The 24,647-nt window shown below is 45.3% G+C and overlaps 1 protein-coding gene across 16 annotated transcripts in view; it reads right to left on the reverse strand.

The window, feature by feature from the left end:
* Nucleotides 1-24,647, reverse strand: part of FBRSL1 (fibrosin like 1) — a 490,798-nt gene that overhangs the window by 53,461 nt on the left and 412,690 nt on the right. For all 16 annotated transcript variants that reach the window (XM_057369099.1, XM_057369098.1, XM_057369100.1 and 13 more), the window contains one exon: nt 1,318-1,363. In XM_057369099.1, coding sequence (XP_057225082.1) covers nt 1,318-1,363 — 46 coding nt within the window. The remainder of the gene's footprint in view (nt 1-1,317; nt 1,364-24,647) is intronic.

The following is a 24,647-nucleotide window of genomic DNA, read 5'->3' on the forward strand; positions in this document are numbered from 1 at the left end:
ATTATGCAGGATGGCAAGATTTTTGTTTTGCCGAGGCAGTGCCGTATGGGCAATCTGGTTTGCCTTATCAGYGAGCCAAGTGAGAGAAATGTTCTTCCCCACCATTTGTTTAAATTTCCCTCTTTCCCCCAGATAAAGCTGCATACTTTTGTAAAAATATCTGCAAATGTAATAACATAATGGGCTTGTCATCGGTTTCCACATTTGGCACTGAAAATCTGCAAAGCTTGGAAAGAAAGAGAATTCCTAATAGTTACTGCTGCTGAAGAGCCCAGCTAAAAACTGGGCCTGGATCCAGGTGATGGAGCACACAACCACCAAAACGCCTTTCCATGTCCAGCACCTACTCCTACACAACTGCAAATTGTTCCTTTCTTGGCCCCACTGAAATAATGCAAGAAGGTTATTTCATCGCTTATTGATGGGCCTCATCTCCCCTCTTTGGGGTATTTGCATGCCCCYAACACCCATTACTGCTGTGAACTGATTTTATTTTGCAGCTCAATGCAGAGGATGCTGCAGACAGCCACGAGCCCTGGCAATTTATTCAGAGTCACAYAAACCTCACATGGCGAGGTGGAACCATTCCCAGCACAAGGCTTTCCACCCCGCACCACAGCTCGCCCTCTCCAAGCCTGTTTCCTCGGTGTTTCTGCCCAGTACTCATCTCAGTGAGATTATCCCTGGGAACACATGAAACCAGAGCAGCCCGGTTTTATGGCTGTGCCGAGCCCTCAGAGGAGGGCTTGGCGTATTTAGAGATCCGTGGCAGTGCCCCCCAAGGGGATGTGGAGCGAGGCAGTCTCTTAGCAACACCCAGTGCCTATCACAGGTAGCTGTCATTAACAGCAGCAGCGGAGCTGTGCCGTGCCCAGCACCCTCCAGCGTGTCCTGGAGACACCAGGCACAAATGCTCCGTGGCCACTGGCAGGGGAGGGATGTGCAAACCTTGTCAGGATGGCACAGACAGCACCAAAATGCTGATTTRTTTAAAAGAAATGAGGATTTCATTGTATTAGAGGGAGAAGCATATCCCCTACAGTAAGGACTGACTTCTCCTTTGTCAGTAATCCCTCTCTCYGAGACACTTAATAACAAATCTTACTGGAAGGGAAGAAGTCCCACCCCACACCGAGACAATGCAGCTCTAAATTTTAACTTAAATCATCACGAGTCTGTAAATCTGATCTTTATGACAATGTGTGTGGCCAAGCTGCGGGCTCTGGCAAAACTGATGTCCTGCTATTCGCACGATACGAAAGCACAACTCAAATCTCTTGTGGTAAGATAAAGAAAGCATTTCTCCAGATCACTTACCTTTATTTGCTGCAGGAGAGAACAGCTTCTCAGAGCCTACAGAAGCCTGAAAAAGGAAGAGAAAGAGAGGGTGAATAATCCTGRAGGAGAAATTCGGAAGGCTTGCTCACAAAAACACAGCTCATAAAACAAGTGGGTTATCTGGAGACCTGCAGTTGCGCATTGCACCTGGAGGGTGCAATGTTGTGCCATTAAAGAACGAGCATGCATCCTGAGGAGATGAAAGCCAAGCAAGAGGACTGTCCTGATCTCACCCAACTACATCCTCCTGTCTCGTTTATTTAGGCAGCCATGCAATGCACAGCTATTTTATCCATGATTCCTCATATAAAAACAAAAACCAGTGAAACTGCTATCAAGCTGAAGGAAAAAAAAAAAAAAAACAAATCAAAACACATTTCAAAGGCTCTCTCACTGAAAATAAGCTCGTTTCTTGCTGAACATGCAAAATGTAATTTGTGTATTGGAAACACAAGTTGCAACTGAACACATCTGTATGAAGGAGGGTGTTATTTAATATTATGCCAAATGAGAGATACATGCTGCTATGCACTTAGTTGAGTATGAAATAAAACGACTTCCTCTTGGAAGAAGCCCGTATCCTTGCAGACTGGGTTGCACTATGCTGTCTGAACTCCACAGCAGTGTATTTGTGCTCCTCACAGCTCTGGGAAATAGTTAAAGAAATCCAATTAACCTAAACCTTGTAAACAGCTTCATGATAATCAGGGTCACTGGGTTACAGACAAGATGATAACGACAGACAGGGAAAAAAAAAAGTCCATTCATCGTAAATAAAGCTTTTATGAGTTAATTTGATGGCTTCCTTTCCTCCCCCCACTGGTATCAAACAGTCAACCTATTTCAGCATAAGCTTTTCCTCCTCGCTATCTGATAAAATAGCAAGCAGCCTCTCCAGAATCAAAGCTGGTCTGGGAGCAGGAGCACGATCAACATTTCCACCATCTACAAGAAAGTATCAACAACGTGTTGGCACCGACTGCTGCATGAATACAATGGGGTGAAGTACAAAGCTGACGAGCAAAAGATACTGCAAGTGAAAAAAGCCTTTTTCCCCTGGCTCTGCTTTAAAAACAATGAATTAATTCAACACATGGCTGAACTAAGTTGATTTTGGTTTTGATTTTATTSATTTTATTCTAAGGTGCCTTGGGAGATTTGCATGATAAAGAGCACTACAAATTGTATTATATCATCATATATTTTAAATGACGACTCAGAAGGAAAAAAACAAATAGTAAAATGCAAGAAGTTCTGCATGAGATATAGTAAGAAGCAAGAGTGATCCATTAATGTTATTTCTAAGAAAAGTGGCACTGCAAGCACTGAATGTCTTACTTAAWGCAAATGTATAAAAAAGAGAGGGAAAACAACATGAAAAATAGGTTGAGGCTGAGACACATAAGAAAAAAATTCTGAATTATGTCCACGACAAAGCTGCACGTGTAGCTGTGGCATGTATGATCATTACACAGCTCAGCAAAAAGATCCTAAAATCTTAGGGAAAATCAGTTACCTGCACGATCCCTTCACTGCATGGATTAAAAAGAGGAAGAACCAGGATTAAACAAGGTTTTGCCTAGGCTGGTTTGCAAAGAAAGTGTAACAGCGTCACACAGCAGCAACAACAGTGGTGCATAAAACGTTTGACAGCCAACTCTGAATTTACAACCCATTGTTAGGAGATTTTTCACTTATAATCAACACCGAGTCACCACGGGCGCAGAACACATGTGCAGGCTCTGGGAACTCACCCACGCTAAGGGCTCACACAAAGCTGGGGCCCTGCTCTCTCAGCACTCCACAAGCACTCGGACACGTGGCAGGTGGATAAATAGGATTCCCCCATGTTACAGGCACTCAAATTGCAGTGTGGCTCGCACTAAAGCCGGAGCAGTGAACCAGAGCTCAGCCACCAACTCTCAGTGCYGGCTCCTCGCTCCAGAGGAGCTGCTCAGGACAGTCCATCCTGGGAGCCATGGCAAGCGAGACACAGACCTTCTCAGCCACCCCAAGCAGAGAAGCTTTGTGCTTCCCCTGCTCTGGACAGGCTGATCTCACACCTCTGATCTCATCCCTTTTTGGCAGCTCACTCCCTCTGCACATCTCGGGCTCAGGGCAGACTGGCAGCGCTCACTCGTGAGCTGAAGATCTCCGTGCTACACGTCCAGACTATACAAAAACAATGTTTAAGGAAGTCGAGCCAGAAAATTCACTTTAAAGACAAAGTAAAACACCCAGATTATTGCTCAGTCTTCTGCTATCAGCATGTGCCACCGCCTTCCACAATCAGAGTCAACATTTACAGAGCAGCGTTTTCGACATCGCAGCTTCAGTTCACAGACACAAACCTTCACACCTAGAGTTTACAGTAACTTTTGCTCTCACTTCTGGTGATTTCTAGCTCCAGATCTGAGCAGTTTTTGGCACGAGMACCATTCTGAAACAGTGAATGCCTGTGCTATAGGATATTCTGCGAGCTGCTGCAAAGGCAGGAGGGAAGCTGGGGGAGGAAGAGCCTGAATACATCATTCAACCCTATCAGTCACCCTTTAAAGACAGCATACAATAAAACCTATGTGTCTGAGGGAGCCCACTAATGAGTGAAAAAACCCAGCAAACCGACACATCTGCTAAAACAAGTCCCCTCCCAAATTYTCCCCTGTTCCAAGCAAATCATTTGCATATGTTTAAGAAGGGATTTAAAAATAATAATTAAAAAAAGGTGGAATTCTTCCCTTGTGAACAAAACCAGGCATTTSGAGTCTTTTATGCAGAAGTTCAAGCCATCCCAGGAAATCACACGATTTTTGACAGCAAAATGAAACTAGAAATGTCCTTTTTCCTCCCCCCTCTCATTGCCCCCTACATGCCTCCATCTGAAGGACATCTCACGGACCCCTCAAATTCCTTTTTGCTGCTGCACAAGGCAGCGAGACCTGCCCAGCCTGAAGACACCTCCACCCTTCCTTGTTCACCAGCAGCTCATCTCCCTTGCCCCAGAGCACAGCCACAGAACCCACCATGGGCCTGTGTTCATGAAAATGCTGCTTGCACAGCCCCACCCTCATCCCCAGGAACAACCCGGGCATTTTAAGCGTATCTGACATCTGTCCCCAGAGCATCAATTTCTGGGGTAACCTCACGCCGCTGAAGCTCCTAAGACTCGGCACCCTTTCGATGACTTCCCRGTCCCCTTTGTGTCTTGTTCAACCAAGTTACCAATCCTTTGTCACCTTTGGATTTTCTTTCTTTTCTACGCCAGACCTAAAGGGAGAAAATGCCTCCACCCAGCTCTGTGACAGTGTGAAACCAGGCTGAACACACTGMAGAGGAAAATAACATTTCTGCCCTTTTCTGCTTTGCGGAGAGCAAGCGGAGGAGCGGTGCTCCAGTCCCTCCCCCTTCCTCCCCTTGAACCCAGCACATATAAACACTGATTCAATTTTCAGCTCTAAAAGCTCAGCAAAGGCAGCTTTTTCCTCAAATGTGAGGTGCTAACCACAAAGGATGTAGCACACCCTCGCCTCTGAAGGTGAGCAGTGAAGCATAATGAAGTCCATGCCTCATCCAGCCTGGTTCTCAGTAACCCAAGGCAGCTGAAAGGTGCAAGAGCTCTTACAGATTAATGATTTAATGATTATATATAACAGAACATCACCATCTGACAAAGACAGCATTATAAACTATGTCAGGCCTCAYAGTAATTACTTCTTTTTGCCCCTTTATCTGTAGCCTATAAATGGCTAACAGGGAATAGAACTGCTCCTTATCACCAGCARCAGAGGCTCTGTGGATGTTCATGCCATCTCCTGGAGCACCAAATGCCAGATACTAGTCTGATACTTCAGGAACCTGAGAGCAAGACACTGAGAAATGGCTAAATTGGAAGCAGAGTACTGTGAGGGACCTGGTATGAATGTCATGTACAGGGCAAAAGCCAAGCGTTTCCTCCAAACGAGTCCAGCACAGTAGGCAGAAGGAAAAGGAGACAGTAAAATACAGTTCAAATTTTATTTCTGGATGGCTGCCTATCTACTAGACAGCCAAGAGCCAGTCTCCAGAGAGGCTATTTGTACAATTACTGAACTTAGCAAGCACTAAAAAGCTCACAAGAAAACCCTTCTCTGGGAGATTTCCAAACGAGAAGTGCTGGATACGCTTAGAGAAACTTTCAGCCTAAGCACRGACACTACCTGAAAATTTTGGATCAGTTTTCATTCTTTCCTTTGATCTGTCTCYCCTGCTTTTACCAACCACTCCAATGCCACTTGATCGCTTGTCCAGYAGAGAATTTCAGCACATCAGTAGTGCTTTACTACTCTCCAGCTCACTCTKCAAGTCATTCATACCAGACCCTTCATCCAGTAATATGAGAACAATAACTAGAACAGGAAGGTATTGTTTGGGTTGGGATTCTTCTATAGGAAATGGAAACTGATACACATGGAAAGGTGCAAGAGATGCCTAGAAATAGCACACATGCACACAAAAACCCCAAGTAAAAAYCCCTTTTTAGACAAAGTATTCTACACATTTCAGGATACAGAAACAGCCTGTGGGTAACACTGCCTGMATTGTGAGGGGATGTTTCAAGGTAGCCTACGGTCTTTCCAAAGCCTGCATTACTTTTGGAGAGAAACCACAGCTCGGTTCGGAAGACAAAAGAAAAGTTAGACCTGAAACTCAATCATTTTTGTGAACCTGCTAGGAATATCCAGCTTTGTGGYAMACGGCTGGCTGGGACACAGCACAGYCCAGCTGTGTAAGGGATTAAGCAAGAGGGAACAGGACTTCCACAAATCCACAGTGATTATCTTCCCACAGAATTTATAGACTGGGCTTTCAAGAGGGCTCAACACTCAGCAGCTGCCTTTGGGGCACCAACCTGACTGGAGCTACCAGCTATGGAMCATTTCCAAAAATCCATTTAGAAACTTGAATGGTGACCAAGTTGTTCTGAAAAATCTGGTTACAGCTGATAGTTGGGATCATTTATGAAATTCTGTCTGTTGACTCCAGTGCAAATAAGGACTAATAATAAATAATCTTCCCTAAGGAAGAATGAATCTCCAGCTTTCTAGCAAAAATTCAGTTGTACCTTTAGTTACACCATGACACATCACAGTGAAACATGCAGCACCAACATCCCGAACAAGCAACTACTGATTGAAAAGGCAATACTTTAAATGCCACAGATACTTCAATTCAGTTTCAGACAGTTCAATTATGATTCGAGGCCATCTCTGAGAGATGTGACGGGTCTTCGGTATCTTGCATGAGTTTACTCTGTTAGAATGCTCACTAGAAACGAAATATCTCCTGGACTGTACTTCCATACAGCAACACACTTGTTCAGGTTCCCACCTCACATTCATTTAGCACACAAATATTCAGCACTGCTCTGCTCCCGGAAGGGACTGTCACCATGCACTCGCCTCTTTGTCACTTTTTTCTTCCAAGAATGCTCATTTCCCTCAGCAGTTTATATAACCATGACTGTTTTTTGCACCAGCCCCTTTGAGAAGCTAGCACAAGCCTGGGAACACAGGATTAAATTAGGCCACAGAGAGCCYAGAAGCAGAGATCACCGTTCCTACTGAATTACGCTGACTTTACACAATGGCAAATGGAATGTGAGGCCAAGTGGATGAGGATTGGAGTCTGACTCAGTTACTCCAGGGCAGTGAAGAACCAAGCTCACTGTCTCTCCACATGTTCGACATCTTGTTTTGGTCCTTCTCTTTTGGCAAGACAGTGATAAACTCAAATTAACACTGTTTTGAATCCTGAGCATGCTCCTCATCATTTTACAAGCATTGTGGGACTGAACAAACTAGTTTAAATCRAGCAGCAACAGTAATTCTGAAACGTACGCTGCTGTGGCGTGCTGCTCACTGCACAGATGTGCCTGTTCCAGTGACAAAGGGTGACAGCAGAGGGACATCTGACCCACGGCATGTCTGCCATCAGAGCCYCGGGGCACAGGCTGCTAACTCCTCTTCCTCCTCTCTCAAACCATCCCCCAGCCYCTGGGGAACGGCTGCAGCCCAGAGTTTTCCCCTTCCCATCCCCTCCATTAGCGATGCTTTATGATTCATCTTCCTCTGAGCAGTTGCTGTCTCCCAAAGGAAAAGATCAAACTCCCTCTCCTTCCCAGCTCAGCTCCAATAAATAAATAAATAYATGTACTGAAAAGAAATTTAGCGAAGGAGGAGAAGGGAGGAAGCTGGGGAGTTCCTGGACCTCACCARGGCTCGTCAGACAGCTGCACAAGGTTCCTCAGCTGTTTCCAGAGACACCAATGAGGAAAGAAAATTTCCAGCTGTCCCTCATTAAAACTGGCCAAAATGCTTGCTTAACTAGTGTGCCTGTGTGTCCTAATTTAAATTAAGGTGCACTTGGTGCTTACCTCAGTATCTTCCTCCTTCAAACCTCAGCTCCCCAACCACTACCAAACCTACCTCCATTTTASACTCCTGCCATTTTCCATTCTAATCAACACTGATTTCTCTGTACTACATGTTCCTGTGCTCCTGGACATTCTGCTCTGTGAATGGAATCCAGAGCCCCTGCATGAGGCTGCGGCTCTCACTGTAGGATGGAGGCAGTGATGTGTCTGTGTTAAAGGCAACTGATGAACACCATAGTCAGGGAAACAGTTCTTCTCCATGATACGCTGAGAAAACAGCTTTGTGCGCTCTGCTTTTAAAAATCTCAAACATCAGAACCCTCACCTTTTCCTGAGAGCTGGCGCCTCCCTAAACACACTTTTCAGCCTACACTTCCACAATGAAAATTTTGTCATTGCCTAGACACTGACTTAGGCAAGCAGAGACTTGATTACTGATTTAGCTTTTGCTACAAATGCAAGGGAAAACCTATCTACAAGGAGGAAAGGCTGGAATGCTGTGCAACACACCACTACAGTAGTTTGTATTATTGTCATTACAGCCTGAACCCATCTAGTCAGCCCATCTATTTGGCTGGGATACGGCTTTTATTTGCACTAAATCAAAGGGAATGGCGAGTGCTCTTTGCAGAACTATCTCAAACTTCTTATAATTCAAAGGCTGCACTGTAGGAAGAGTGATGGGGGAGAGCAGGGACTGTGCTGCGAATGACAGGTGGCAGACTGTTGTTTGGTACCTACCAAATTACTCTGCTGCTCCCAGGGCTGCCTTGGCATTTCATTATCCCAACTCTCTCCTGGAAGGATGAGGACATAAATTCACACCTCATGTCCTGGTTTCCGTCAAACTGAGTAAGAGTGCAAATGCTGGCACCAAGCGGGAATGCCAAGCAGGGCTTGGCATGCTAGAACAAACTCTCAGCTGTGGTCTTTGCCAGCTACCTGCATTTATCATTGTAATGGCCTGCCAGACAGGACTTGGCAAGCGACGGAGGAGGGCGGGAGGAGGAGGGCCARGCTCTGCACTGCCAAGCAATTCATTCCTGTAGCTTCTGCCATCACTGTACCAGCAGGGCAACCTTCATTTTATTTTATCTTTTAACCAATTATGTGTCACCCAAATCCCACCTGCAGCTTTCTCCAACACAAATGGCTATAAATCACAGTCCAGAGACCATGAAGGTTTTGCAAGACATTTGATTTTGTAAAAAGGTCACTGTCTGTCTGAGGATTGCTGCAGCTCAAAAACGAACTGAATAACAACCCACATTGGCAGACAGGGAAGGAACAGCTTCCATCGTCTGTTGCATGTTGTCAGATAATATTAGAACAATTAGAGAGGCCAACAATAGCAGGATCATTAGGATTCAGCTGAACCAAAGTGCTGATACAAATTCAGTGAAATATCTCCTCCTTTCAATTTTTGAAGAAAACATAAATAAATAAAAAAGGGAAATTGCATAAGCACACCATAACCACCTTGAGCAGACAAACAGAACACAAGCCTGTCATCACTGCAGCCCACTCCACTCTGCCCAGGTACTCCAGAGCTTCACCCCAAGCTTTGCTATTTCTCAGAGCACTGCTCTGTGGTCTCAAACTACTGAGGATGGCCTGCTTTTCAGGGAAAATGCTGGGTTCTTGTTTTTAATCTGTATGCAAACCAAATCACAGAGCATACATATAAGGGTGCTCAAAACTCATTTGACAGTGATGTTGTTCTGGACATGGTTCGTGTCCATCCCTTTCTTGCAGGTGACGTGTCACACCAGACAGCCCTGACAAACCAGCATCACATTTTCTGAAAAGTACCGAGTTAACTGCAATGAGTCCATGAGACACAGAGAAGATCAGATCCTCCTAGCCCAGCCCATGATGTGTGACACACAGACATCCCTCTGAAAGATTTTTCCCAGTTATGGATGCAATCCTGACGTGKCCCTTTCCTGGGCCTGGGGGGTCAGGGAGCTTATCAGGAAGGYGGCTCTTGTCTGCTGCCATTGAAACTCGCTGTCTTACCCGCAGCAACCTCAAAGGAGTGCCTCTGCAGAAGGCTCTTTTGTTGTTGTTGTTTCTAATTCACTGCTCCAAAATATTTCTTGGCTGCATCCCAGGGCTGAAGCCTTATCTGCCCATCCCCCCGGCAGACACACAGCAGCTGCAGAGGCTTATCACGGTTGCCTGTCCACTGAGTTTACAAATTAACACCCTATCGAGGCTGCACGAGGGCTGATTAATCAGAGAGAGGCAGTCTGAGGGCCTTTATCACCGTAAGCGGCTGCTGGAGAGAAGTCACAAATCTCTCAGGAGGCCAGGGATGCCTTACAAATGAAAGAGCAGGAGGCCAGAGAGGAGGAGGGTGCAGTGGTAGGGGAAGCAGATATTTTAGAGATAGTGGTGGTGGAGGTAATGGAGCGGCGGGAGGGGGGGAGCTGCAGGCAAACGCCAGTACATTATGACAGCTAAAAAAAAAAGATAATTAACAGCCTATACCTCATGATTCTAGCTTTCCCTCCCCGGGCTATAATTTAGCCTATTGCTCCTTTGCTCCAGAGGACAATAAACATTTATTATGTTAAACACATAACCRTGCTGCACAAAAGCACCGTTCTTTCCCAGGTCCACTCCTTGCACAGCTGTGCAACCCAGGAGGATGGGGCTGCTGGAGTGGGCTCCCCTTTCGTACACGAGATTACTCAGGGTGGACATAAAGCACATCCCTGGCTTCACCCAGAGCTGCAGCATGCTGGATGTGAAGGCAAATCCCAAGAGACTGAGAGCTCCTGGATGGGTCCAGTGACCCACCAGCACTGCCAAGCAGCCTTAGGATGTGCCTGGGAGTGGGAGCAGCTCCTGCACAGATCGTGTGCTTCAGGCAGGTTTCACCACCTGGAAGTATCTCCTCTTTTTAATTCAGCAGCCTCGCTAAGAGGTTTACTGGGAAATTTTCAATCCCACCAGAATTATGTGTAGGAGAGATTCTTATTACAAGATGAATATTACAGTCATGTGAGTGGAGCGCTGGCCCTGCCCCCTCTGAGCACTTCAGCTGCTGTAAGAGCACAGAGATTTAGGAGATTTGSCTCTGCTGGAGGATTCAGTGGTTCAGGCACTGCTCTCTGCTGCTTCAGTGCKAATACCTGCTGCAGCCCTCCACCTCTGTGCTTGTGCCAGGACAAGGCAAAATAATTATAAAGAGCAAGGGGACTCACACCAAAARGAGATCAAATACATCTTTAAAGGAAATCGATTTGGACATCTGTCTACATTTGTCAACATTCATTTCTAGTGTTAAGTTTTCAAATTTAATCCTTGATACCAAGACACACAGATGGATTTTTCCTTTAGAGTGTAATACCTTTATGTAAACTGAGATTTCCATGCAGCAACATGACTCCAGAAGGTAAAACTTTAATAAAAATGCTACCTACATGAAGACACTCACAAGCAAACACAGCAACCACTTCCTGTCCAGGGCTTTCTATTAACACATCAGTAAAGAATTCAACAAATAACCTCTGGATAAAAATGTTTTTATCCTGCAGCTTTACTACCAACAGTGCTGGGTGTGTGCATGATCTTGGGGAATGGCCATTCCAGTTTTGCCCATGGAAATTGCACAAAGAGAGGGCTGCCACAGCCTAACTCAACATCTTCAGACTAGCTCTTTTCAGACAGCACYGGGAAGCAAAATCAAACAAAAAATGAATGATCATCTGCCTTCTCCTCCTCTCTTGATCCAACAAGAGAACTATTTCCCGAACCACCTGGATTATTGGTCTATGAACCCTTGCAGATGCCCAGTTTTAACACTATCCATTAGGTTAATTAGAACTGGGCGAGGAGATGCTGAGTACGAGTCCAGGAAAGGAACGACAGCTTTTTTATTGGAGAACTCCCTGCCAGGCTCTGTGAAGCAGACAGCTGCCCAAGGTCTCCTCACAGCTCTCCTCTGCCAACAGACACCAGATTAATTTGAGCTGGACTGGACCCCCACTCGTCATGAYCAGCAGATCCTCAGTAATCAGACAGAGAAGCTACAGGGCAATGACACCTCCTGTCACCCCCATCACCCAACAGCAACTCTACACATGAAGGAAACATCAAATATTCATCAGGTAAACAATACGAATGCGGTAATCCCCAAACGTGGTGAAATTCTAGATGCCGTCTTTCTGGTGTTTATTCAATTGACTCTTTTAACTTCATTATCAAGTCTGCCCATCAACCCTTCTCCCTCTGTCTCAGGTCTCGTGTTTCTTCTATATTTTAGGGGAAAAAAAAGTCTCCACTGGACTGCCTGTTCCCCGCAGCTCTGCTCCCTCACCCACAACAGAAGGCACACCACAGGGTGGATGAGTATTTAAAGACACCTTAAAAAAGGATAGCATATAAATTTCCCTACAAATGGAAGCTGCAGAGGAAAAAATATGGCAGGAAGACTATGGTTCACATCTGCAAAGCATCTGGCTTCTGTTCCCTCACTCAGTCAAGGGCAGTGAAGTGCACTCACCTACTTTCTACAGAAAAGGGTCACCAAGCTTTTCTCCTCTGCTATACTGTAAGTCAARAAAGAAACTCTCATTGTTGTACCTTGATTAAATATGGTATTAACTGACCTCATCTTCTGTGTAAGAAGGTGGTGAAGGGGGCAGTYCCCCGCTTGCAGCCAACATATAATCTGTCTTCTCCAATTAGATATGCTCTGCAACAAGTGTGGTGGATCCATTTATTTCCATACTGCAATAATGCAGATAAATCCAACGTTGGCTCCAGTCCCACTGCTTTCAAAGCTGGGGCTCTGAATTTCCAATTGTTGCCCTTCATCCCCCSGCCCCCTTTTTTTCCCCCCTTTCTGCTGCAAAATGTCACCAATTTACTTTAGCCTGGGGGCCCATTTCRAGTTTTACCACTAATATACGAGAAATGCATTTTTCAAGCTGTTACCACTTAACTGTACTGATATCAGCCACTCAGGGGACACAATATTGTTTACACATCCTGCTCTATGGAATAAGCACGGATGCCAAAACTCTGCCTGGGTTGTGAAGGAGACGTTTACTCTCTGTTTTATGAGATTTCCTCGATTTGTGGCTGCCTCAATGGTCGTAAAAACAGCTGTAAATCAAAAGAGCACCACAAAATTGCAATAACAACTGTCGAACTCGGCTCTAAAAAGCATAACTCCCAGCACCAGAAGGTGGAAGGCTTTTTCCTGATTTAATACCAGGTGTGGGGGAGCCTACACTGCAGCGCTGTGTCTGCCCACAGCCACCCCCACACGAGCTCAGCCAGACCCCTCAATTTTGGCTGCTCCCCTATCGCTCGCCYCTGCTCTGCCCCACCGAGTTCCTTCCGGCCCCTTTCCTCCTCTCTTCTGGAAAACAGAAGTCTTTTTCAAATGCCTGGAGAATGCTTATACAAATAACTGCTGAAGGCAGAGCCCTGTTTAAAGCATTAAAATAGGCAGAAAGCGAGCCCGGTGCTCTGAGCTGTGGCTGCTCTGCAGGACACCGATGGCTTTAGCAGATGACCCCAGCCTGTCACCTTGCTGCTGGCCTGCCCAGGACAGCCCCAATTCCTGCACAGTCTCTCAGCCCAGTTTTTAGGGAGTGGAGAGGAGGAGAGGGCTGCTGAGATGTGAGTTATTAACAACCGTCTTCTGGGAGCTGATTCCAGCTAAAATGGTTCCAGAACAGGCAGCTCCATTTGAGCCTCCAGCGAGGACTGGCCAAGCAGCAGATGCATGAATTCAAAAGTTTCTGTTACTCTGTGCCACTGGCTATAGTCCAAACCAAAGAGAGAGTTTCACCCGTGGGTAAAACAGCCTTCCTGGATTTTTCCATGCCCCATTCCAGTTGCTTTCACAAACAATCTTCTCATCCTTGTCTCCAAAAATCCTAAAAGACTCTCAGTTCCTGCATCTCGCCAACCCCCCCGCAATCTAAGACTRACTTGGCCAACAACAAACTCCCTTCAGCACCTCGAGCTCTGAGAAACCAGCTGTGGCACCAACAGCCACACCATAAACCCTGGGCCAGCAGAGTTACCCAGGTTCTTTGTGCCCTCTGTCCAAAGCACGAAAAGCTTTCCTGGCCTCACCAGCCAGGCCTTCATTCTCTTTTTCAAATTTCCTCTTAAATCAAACTTCTTTCATAGCATTTAAATAACCCAACTTTCTCCATTACAGAAAGAGGTCTGTATGTGAATAAGCCAAAGTATGTGAAGAAATGATGAGGGAAGTTCATGGGAAGTAAGYTTAGSCAGTGCTCATCTCAGTTCTTCTATCATCTGCTGCAGACTAAAACACACTTGAGTTCCAGTGTGTTACTGTATCTGTGTCTGGCGGTGTGTTTTTCCAGATGCACATCCTAATTATGCTCTTCAAGTAAATGCCCCGTGGAGCAGGGTAGTGGAAGAGAAAACCTCTTTACAGTCACCACCATGCTGTGATCCATTCTGGACAGGAACTCCCCCCTGCATTGAGAGGACAATTTAATTTCCATGGACCACTTGATGCAAAGGGAAAAGGATCTATATTCTTTTGTCTGACCCCCACAAAGTGTCAGCCCTTCTTTTCCCATTCTTCCAGTAGACGTGTACATTCACATTCTTGAAAAAATCCCCAAYAGACGGGAACAGTCTTTCACTTCCAATACATTATGCCTCCCAACTATAATCTTTTCCTTCTTGTACAATGTCTCTTGACTTTCCTTTGGCTCTTTTCTTTGCAATTTTTCCTTTATGAATACAATCAGAGAGACAAAACAAAAAAAAAAAAAATCCCCCAAATCCAAATGGACAAAAAATGTCATTCAGAGTGTTTGCCAATGATGTTACTGGCAATTCCAGTTGAGAAACCATCTGTACAGACATGAACTGATCTGACAGAGGGAACAGYGAGTTTTATTTCAAAAAGCTCTGTGTTCTCAATGTTCTGGGGTACAGGAACTCTACAGCCAGCTGAAGCTAATAAGGTGAATATGTGATCGGATACACCCAAACAGTGCTTCCAAACTGATTTCTTTTGTACTACAGCAACTATTTGGGTGGGGTTGCAAAAATTATTAAAGCAGTGAAATGCATACCATGCCAACTGCTGACCACAAAAACACGCCACTTCCTCACGCACAAACTACAGGAACCATCTCCAGTAATCGGCTTGTATCGGTAACCAACTATATCCAACAAAAACATGGAAAAAAACCTCTCCATTTGGAGCCTGGTGGTTCTCAAGAAGGATAGAAAGCTGTAAGTGTATATGCATGACTTGTACTGGGAAGATGGTGTAGCAGGACAGGCCATCTAACAGCAGTTGCTTTGATGAGGCATAATTGCAGGGCAATTACTAGGTTAATTTTCCACATGTACCAGTACAATTTCTCCCATAAAGTTCCGTTTGCCTGYGGCGGATGAATGATAGGTGTCTGCCTGTTTTGTGTTCTGAAACTCTGCTGTGCTTGCCCATGGACCTGTGAATATGCAGAGCACCACTGATCTGGTTTGCTCTYCTCCTTCCATGGTGCTGTCTGAGGGAGAATGTTTCTTCAGTCCCTGGCTAATGCTTGCCGTGCTCAGCCACCAACTGGAGGGTTTCCAGCACGCTCACAGACACAGCTTCCCTTGCTGCCACAGGCATGGCCATGACTCCAGGAAACATCAGGAAAGCTGTCCAGAGGAGGAGGAACATCACTGCTSTGTGTTCAACCACCAGCTTCACACGGGAGATGCTTCTGGAAGGCACGGGGAAGCAGGATGGGCTCGACCTTTCTTCAGCTGACCATCTGCTCCCTGGACAAAGCATCAACAACTCAGCTGTCAGGTCATTCACCCCTCCACAACTGCACCTCCAGGAGYGCTGGGCTCCTGTGGCTCGGTCCTGCCTCATCTCCCTCTGCACTCTTGGTGGCTGAAGCCACTGCCCKTTCCCTGCCTCTCTTCCAAAGCCCCACAACAGCCAACAGCTCATTTCACTGGAGTTTATTTCTGAACTGGAAGCACAAATGGAGCATTGTAAGAAACCTTTGTGATTTTAGCCCAGACATGACTGTGCCTGCTTAGTAAGGAGATGAAAAGCTTACAGTGAAGAAAGAGGCAGAATAATCCTGCATGTTAATACACAGTGACTAACACTTTCCTGGTGACAATCTCCTTGTAGTCTCTGCAGAGGGATGTGTGTAATGATCCTCCAGAGACACTATCTTGAAAATGCACAAAAGGCTCTGATCAGACCTCAGCATCTCCCGATTAGCTTAGTGAGAGCAGTAGAAGGGACATCAATTTTCTAGAAAGCGCATTCAGAAAAGCACTTGATCAAATGCTTAGCTCCATGTATGTGCTTAATCTCACTATGGCWGAAGCACTTTCCTAAACCAACACGTTTATTCCTTTGGTGAAAAATMAAATGGTGGAAAGTCCTCCAAAAACTAAAAATGTAGACCCGAACAGTCAACAGTTCAGGAAAATTCTGTATTTCTGTGGCTTCCAGCTCGTCTGGAAAATAGTTTGGAAGGGCTCGTTCTGGCAAATTAGAGGAGGAAATAAATAGGAAATAAAGAGGAATTACCAGAGTGGGTGAAGGTATGTTATCATAAACAAAGCCTATGTTAGTGCAAAGCAAATGGCTCTAGCTTTTGTTGGGCATATCCTTCCTGCAATTTTATTGCTTTTTCTCCTTTCCTAAAACAATACCATGTACACCTTGACCAACCTGGCATGCTGCAGCCAATCCATCAGCTTCTCTACATCGAGCAGACTGCAGAAAATGGAATTTTTCTTTCCCATTTGCCTCCTGGTCCCGCTGCTGCTCCCCACTAAGACACTTTGAGCCCTTCCCGTTGCCCTGGCTGGTGCTGCTCCTGGACTCGGAGCAGATGGCTCATGGAGCTGGGACTGCTGTTTCCTCTGCACTTCAGTGATTCCCGTCAGACCTTGGTGTCTCCTGCCTATCTCTGCAAGAACACAAAGCTAAAGGTGCAGCAGTTCTAGAGCCAATGAGCCAAAGCCACTTCTTAAGCTCATTTTAAATATCTGTTTGACTAGGTATTGCTCAAAATTGGCACCTTTAAGCAAAAGCTAAATAAGAGCAGCAAAAATAATCTAAGCTACCTAAATACTTTGGATTTTTAATTTTTCCCTCAAACATGTCTATGCCAACTTTATAATTTTGGACAACACAATTTTGTTCAAGACAATTCTACGAGAGTGACTAAGCTCTCCTCTAGCACAATCAAGGAAATGTTTGGTTTTCTACATCCAGTCCAAAGCTTTCAGGTCCCAAGACTTACTGCTGCATGCAACTAATGCAAAGAAGTCAATCCCTATGCCTCCACCTTAATCTCGAGACACATAATTCCAGAGCCCCAAGTCCTCCTCCAGCAACAGAGAGCAGCCTGAAGCATGTTCTGAGCTCGGTACTCACAAAGAACCACTGTGGGTTTTGTCGTCTTTATTATGAACACCTCAGGGCAATGACCACCTTTAATTTGTGCCTTCCATAACATCAAACATGATATTAAAACCTCAGAAATAGTTGTGCTTGTGSATGATATCCTGAAGGCTTTTTTTCTCTAAACCACTTCCAGCATGTACAGACAAAAGAAATAATGTCATCCTGCCTCCAACACTCCCAGCCATCAGAGGCAAYGTTAACCATAACTTTGCTTCTGCTCTACATGAGCATTTCTGTGCATTACAAATAAGCACCTTATTCAAAGCTCTCTCCCCAATTTATTTCACTCCAAAAAAGGAGACAGATGGTAGAAGACAGAGGGTTTTACAGTAAGAGGGGCTGGATTTTTTTTTTTTCTCTTCATTTGTTCCCTATGCTGTTTCTTATCCTTGGGGACCTGGAGTTTCTTTTGATAGCACTGTGCTGCCTAATAAACACGCATACAAGCACAGTCACAAGTATACATCTATCATCAAAGAGCCCTTCTTGTCTCCACTCCCCACAAAGTTGATTAATGATTACGTGTTTAACACATACATTATACATGGGAGGGGGAGACGAAGAGGGTAAATCCAAGCCCCTGTATACATTTACATATATTTACATACTCACATATAAAAAGCAGAGAAAAGCAAAAGAGGGTCATTCCCACTGGGACAAAAATCCATTTTGGTAAACATACCTCCTAGCTCTCATTTTTAAAAATACAAAGGCAAAGGGAAGGCTCTACCTGGCCTAAGGAAGAAACTGAAGAATGAGCAAGTGAGCCTTGTTTAGTTCCTGCAGTTCAATCCCCACACGGAACTGGTAACTCTGTTATCAGCAGTCACATTTCTTATGGTCTGTAAATGGGATCTAACAGCTGCAACCCAGTCTGAGAGAAAGGAAGAGGGTTTGAGTTKTAAGGGTGCTCCTGGTTTGTATTATTAAATCATACTGCTAAAATCCCAGTTCATCTAGCAATGAATTAATTAATTCAATTAAATGACACCTTCATGTACAAAGAGAAGAAAAGTCTATCCTGTCAGAGTAGTCAATACCCAGGGGCACTGGGAGCATTTAATGGACTGCAACARTGGGGTGACTACAGATCAACCCCAAAGCCAGGCCTGACCCTTAAACACAGATGAAGAGATGTGGAAGGGTGGCAAACTTCCTTCTCCATCCTTCTCCCAGGCTGGGCCAACCCTTGGCCCTGGATATCTGCCCGTGTAAAATAACGCTGCCTGAAGGCTGCTTTAATCATGCTGACTGCCAGTGGGCTGGAGCAATTGTTCCAGCAGCCGGGGGAGCAGTGCCATGGTAAAGGACTCCCCCGACAAAGTCCCTCTGGTAGCTGGGACAAAGCTGGCACTGAAACCACTAYTGTGGCTCTCTGCTCTCCAAAGTGTCCCTGTGCAGAGTTAATCTTCCAGCTGCCCGCTCTGCTGGTTCTCAAACATCTTAGCAAGGTTCAGATTCAACATGGGGCTCTTGTGGCACACCAGTGGCGTTAACTCTGCTGAATTGACCCATGGCAGCTTTCTGCTGGGCCAGCGCCACCGGCTGCAGCCACAGCACCAGGGCTGGTGAACACAAAGTGACTGCAGTGGCCACTGACAGTGTTTTTAAAACATATTTGCCTACTATCAATCCTAAAGAATGGAAGGGATAAGTTGAAGGATCAGCTGATGACATGTTAGGAAAGAAAACCTTTCACACACAGGGCTGGTTGAAGTCCTAAGGCTGYGGCAGCTGGCCACACAGAAAGCTCAACTACCTAGAAGGCACAAACAAGGAACTCTGGGTTTTTTTCACTTCTTTTTTACCCTGTAACCTTTCAACACTGAATCATGACCACTGACCCTATGACTTTACACTTTCTATTACAGTAAAGCTCAGACCTGGCACTAAAGAAGTCACTTCTTCCACCTTCTCATCTCTTATTTTAAATATAAACATTTTCTTCAGCCTTACAGGAATGGAAGAGATCTGCCTTGAGATTTTCAAACAGAAAAATTCACAGCTGTTCAGGAAGYCCCAGGTAAGACACTCCATTGAAATTCAGACAACTGCCAGCATTCATTGTCTCACCTGTACCCCTTCCCTTGCTCCCTGATCTCTCCAGGTCCTTGCAGACCAGATTCTTTCAATGCACTTCACCACACCACAAACTGAAGTGGATGTAGACAATTGCCACAAACACATTACAACACAAACCTGCAGCTGCCACTGCATTCAGTTCTTCAGTGCTGAAATGGAGGAGTCCAGGGTAGAACTGCAGTCATGATCAATGAAAGCTCATCCTTCTGCTGTGCAAGGTCACCAAGTATCAACACCAGCTGCAGTACCAGGCTTGCACCAGCTCAGCACACGTGTTTTTATGGGCACATTTTATTGCTGCCTCATATAAACCCAAGAATATTTCTTTCTCATTGCTACTGCAGCGTTTTGGGGTGGATACTTCAGACCTACCTGGGTTACAGCCAGGAGATCTAGTCTTTATAACAGGGAAGTAATTAATAAAGAAATACAGCTCTATCAAAGCGCTCTTTGTTCACCTCCACTAGCACAAACATACACCTGATCTCAGCCAGTGCTTATCTGCTTCCCAAAACCATCTTCACACAATGGAAAGACAAGMACGGTAAAATATAAAAAATATTAAGCTCTCCTTTCCCAGTCTAGAGGGAGTGAGCTATACCTGGCTTGTCTGAGTTTGTATCTAGTTGGCCTCCAAACAGAGCCAGATCTCTGAGATGAGAGGTAAGAATTTAGACACTTTTGATTCTGAGAGAGGGAAAACAATCACATTAAAGGTGTCGTGGCTCAAGCAACATATCAGTGTCACATTCCTTCTACYCCTCCTAGGCAGATATCCCAATGGAAGGCAGAGTGCTGTGCCCCAAAAGCAGCCGTGGCTCATGCCCATTTCTGAGCACGTGAAATGAGTTATGGTGTCAAACACATGCTAAGCGACCTGTGGTTAAAAGTGCTGCCTGCTTCATTATTTGGCCTATGTGCAGGGGTTTGAAAAGTGCTATAATCAAATTCATTTTTATCTTCCCTGCTTCTAGATTTCAAGTTCTTTTACCTCAAACTGACACTCTGGAGACTGTTCAACAATGCACAGCTGAAGCCTCAAGACTCTCTGGCGTCTCCTGAGGCAAACCTCTTGTACGAGTCTGGCAGCAGAAAAATGACTCAACTTGCACACTCTGGGGACTTTGGGGTTGAAGAGACTACAAACCATGCATGAAAACACTGTGATCGCTCTTTGCACCTTTTAAAGCAGGGAGGTATCACAGAACAAAAACTGAAAAGCCAAAAGAAGACTCTCACTAACCTGAGAGTGTGTAGGACAAGGAAAATACCAGAGCTACAAACAGGTACCAGAACTCCTRCACCTGGCCTGAACACAAGGTTACAGCTCCAGCTCAAATGAGATGACATTTCTAAATCAAAGAGATTTTGAGCTATCTTAGACACAGATGTCATGAAAATATGAAGCGTAACTAGAAGATATCCAAACACCATTCGAAAAAAAGATGTTGTTCTCTAGAAAAATTTTAAGGCAGCTGATACCCTTGTTGTCCCAGGCAACCAGGGATGATGCCCCACAGTAACAACACATAAGAAATGTCTGAAGAGGCAGCAGTAAAAGCAGGGCATGAGAGAGCAAAAGGGGTACATCAGGTTGATGCACAGGAAAAAACTGGGGTTATCAGATTCRAGGTTTGGGATTATTTCACATTGTACACACACCATACAATGGAACGCTGCTACTGAGATATCCAAGACACTGAGGAAGGTTTAAAGCTCACAGATGACAGCACAGCACATGACAGAGTCAGCAAGGTACTCCACTGCAGAAGTGACTCAAACCTTGACATTTTGACTTTGAAATTCCTGYTAAAATATGAGTTTCTTTATAGCTACAAAAGCAATGAAAAAAATTCATAGCCCATCTCAAAAAAACACAATCTGCAGCACAGAATCCTTTTTAACTCTCCATGTTTGTAGAGCACCTAGGGTGGTGAAATCCTGGTCTGCCACTCAGGCCTTCAGRTACAACTAAAATGCAGAGAGTAATAAAAACACCTACCCTTGAAAAAACAATCTTGAAAAAAATGTTGCCCTTGGTACTGTAGATACCCCTGCAACAATCTCCACCTTAAACTGAAATGTTCCTATTGCACCAGGAAGTGCTTGAAATACTGAGTGCTCCTGTTATCAACCTGGGTTTAGTTTTATTAGYAGTCCAGCCATGTGGTAATGAAGAACCCATTCAATTCTCTATCTCTGCTAGTGGTACCCTTCATGGGCTCACCAAAAGCACACATAAACCCRTTATCTCTGACAGGACTGGACACATGTGTGCATGTCCCAGATTTGGAAATTGCATTGCAGCGAATGCAGCCTTCACGWCACTCAACTGCATAGCTTAGAATTCTACATTTTAATTTTTTTGATGTCTGGGGAGATTAAAATGAGAACTGGCAGCATGTGCAAGGGATACTGCACTTTGAATGTCTTATCTATAGTGATTCAGGCTTCCCGGAGCTCCAGATGAAGCAGGTTTTTCACGATGGAAGAAACCACATTACATCGCTCCCTAGGAAGTGAAACAAAACAATAAAGGACGGTTAATCTCTTCTCTAATTCTGCTCTGTGGGACAACTCCTTCAGCAAGCAGCGCCTGGCTGTATCTACCTGGGAGGGGGTCATTTTACTTCGGCTTCCTCTTCTGCTTCCCTCTGTCCCTGGGAGCGCTCTGTCTCCCCGCTGCATCTTTCAATGGCTTTATCAGAGCTTGCACCAACTCAAGCGTGAGAAGTAGCTCTGGGCCCAGCAGGGAGAGGTGGGGGAGCGTGTCTGTGTGTGCCGCGGGGAGGGGGGAGACAGGGGAAGACGAGGGAGGAAATGTTATTCTGTCCTTTGTYTTTTCAACAATTTCTTTTTAATGCAACTTGCAGAGCAGCATATAATTAGGGGTCTTGCGGAGCAGGCTTAAACTCAGGAGTAACCCTTCTAACGACCTCAGCAACGGATAATCAGGTGCGCGGCTGCGGGGCGCAGCACGGCTCCCCACCCGCAGCGCCGCTCGGCCTCGTAATTAGAAGCCTCCACACTCCGCTGCATAAAGGCAGATTGCAAGGACAGCGTGAAGCCCTTGTTTGAAGCTGGGGGCACAAAGATTGCAGTGCCTCTGATGGATGGAGACAAAGACTGCGATGCTGGAACGCTTCCAGCAGCCTCCGAATGCTCGCTGCGTTTCTGATGGACATTTTCAGGATTTCTTAGAGCGGCGAGGTTTATTCTCTCGCTCTCTCCCCCCCACCACCTCCRCCCCCTGCCTCAGAATTCCTCCACAGCTCCATGAGACGGGGATGTGGATGTGCTGCTGGATGTGCACGTCTCCAGAGATGTTTCCAGGGTCGTGTTATGAGGAAAATGCGTTGCCCCCTTTCCTCCATCTGTTTTTGTTAGTTCTCATTCCTGACTGGGAGAAACAYGGTGAACACTTAAAAAATGCTTGGGAGATGGGGCTCCATCCAGCCCCCCCAGAAACTCCCAAGCTAGAATGGTGTTTTAGCTAAGTTCACACTGATTTCAAASTGTGGTAGCAGGTATGATGTTTAAATTGTACTGATGTTAGCGTAATTCCTCTCAACACTTGAGCATGAATTAAAAAAAAAAAACCTCCTTCTTAAAATCACATCTCTCTTTGCTGGTCACAACTTGTTTTTCTCTGTTTACATAACTTTAAGCAGAGGATTAAATGAAAATTGACACTGCAGTGTATCCTAGCTACAGGAAGGAAAGAGGAGGAGGAAGAAAAGGATGGAGGACAGGACCTCTGGGTGAGAAAAATGTAAGTGAGTGAGGGGAGTGTCAGTCTGTGTCATGTAGCCTGTTATAAAACAGTYGCTGATTTCTATTTTATCCCAATTTCACCACCTTTTTGCATCTTCTGAGATGCTGCCATGGCTTTCYTGTGCATTCCTTGCACCTGACCCTCCCAGCAACGCTGCAGTTTCTCATCCCACTGCAGCCACAGCAGCAGAAAAGCAAACGGGAGAAAAACAAACAGCTCAGGCAACTTGAACACAGCACAGCAACAGACTGACAAAACACAGCAAAGCCAAAAGTGCTTGAATAATAAAACTGAGGAAGAAAAAGCAGCAGAGCCACTCAGAAGGTGCCAACTGCCAGACAAGCTCCCTTGGAAAGAGCATAGGAGGCAGGTCCAAGGAAGAGCAATATCCATAAGGCAACACAGTGCCAGTGGTTTTTTTCCTCAATTTATAATGAAGAGTTAACAGGGGCTGGAACAGAACAAAACATGGAAGATTTTCATAGGAAAAAATCAGGACACTCAGCCAAGGACGGCTGCCCTGAACTCAAGTTATCCGTGAACTCACATTTGTAGGCACTTAAAACCKAGCAAGATCATTAACAAGCTAATAAGAACCACCAGCAAAAGGAACATAACCTGGACTCGCTAATGTGTTTCATTCTGAATGATGAAAGGGCAAAAGCATCCAGACACTGAGCTGCTGCAGCTAAAAAAAACTAACAAAAGATGCTGTGATTCACACTACTCTATCCTTCCCATACCAGTACAAATGCTGCTACATGAAAGTGGCCTCCATCCTATTCCCAGTCTGTCTGTGCTCTCCCCACTGCTCAAAAAGCACAGCAATTTCCTAAGTGCTACAGTATCCTCCAGAAGGATTGCCTTTGTCTCTCTGCATGGACCCCCTGGACCACTGAGCTCCATGACCAACCCACTGTTCTTTGGAAATCAGCAGCTTCAAGGGAACAAGGCAACCTTACAGTGTTGGATCTGGAAGGGCATTTCCTCACCTCATGGCTATTCCTCATTGACCAGAGTTTGAGGAGATCCACTGTGGGTAGCTTCAATTTTACAGTTCATACCAACCTCAAACTCTGCAGTGGTTTTGCTTTGGTTGGCTGCATACAAGGACAAATCTGTTTATCCCTTCCCTCTGAAACGATTTTACAAGCTTCAGATCCACTTTTGTGCTGGTTGTATCACATATTTCAGCAAAGAGGAACAAGGTTTCATCACACGGCAGATCTGCTCTACTTTTCCCGCAGCGAGACGTGTAGTCACCTGAACAAATCTTTTCACCAGATCTTTCTGGGGAACTGATGAYGAATACAAATTTGGGGAACTACAAAGAGGTAAACTGCAGAGAGCTTTTGAATGTTTAAAAGCTGATGCAGATCTGTGACATTTCAAAACTACGTGAAACCACCTTCACTTCTTTCAACTTCCCATGCAACACACTTGCTACAAATAGTTTGCACAAACTGCTCATAGATCTTAAATGTAAGRAAGCACCTCTGCCAGCACCTTTTTTCCAGCCCTCACACTCCCTGCAGCTCTGCTCCCAAGAGGACAAGCACTAAACCCCAAAGCAGTGACCAKGGGGTGTA

The sequence above is a fragment of the Malurus melanocephalus genome, unplaced genomic scaffold (assembly GCF_030028575.1).
Source record: "Malurus melanocephalus ecotype Western Australia unplaced genomic scaffold, MMel_1.1 scaffold_102, whole genome shotgun sequence".
Taxonomy (NCBI): Eukaryota; Metazoa; Chordata; class Aves; order Passeriformes; family Maluridae; genus Malurus; species Malurus melanocephalus.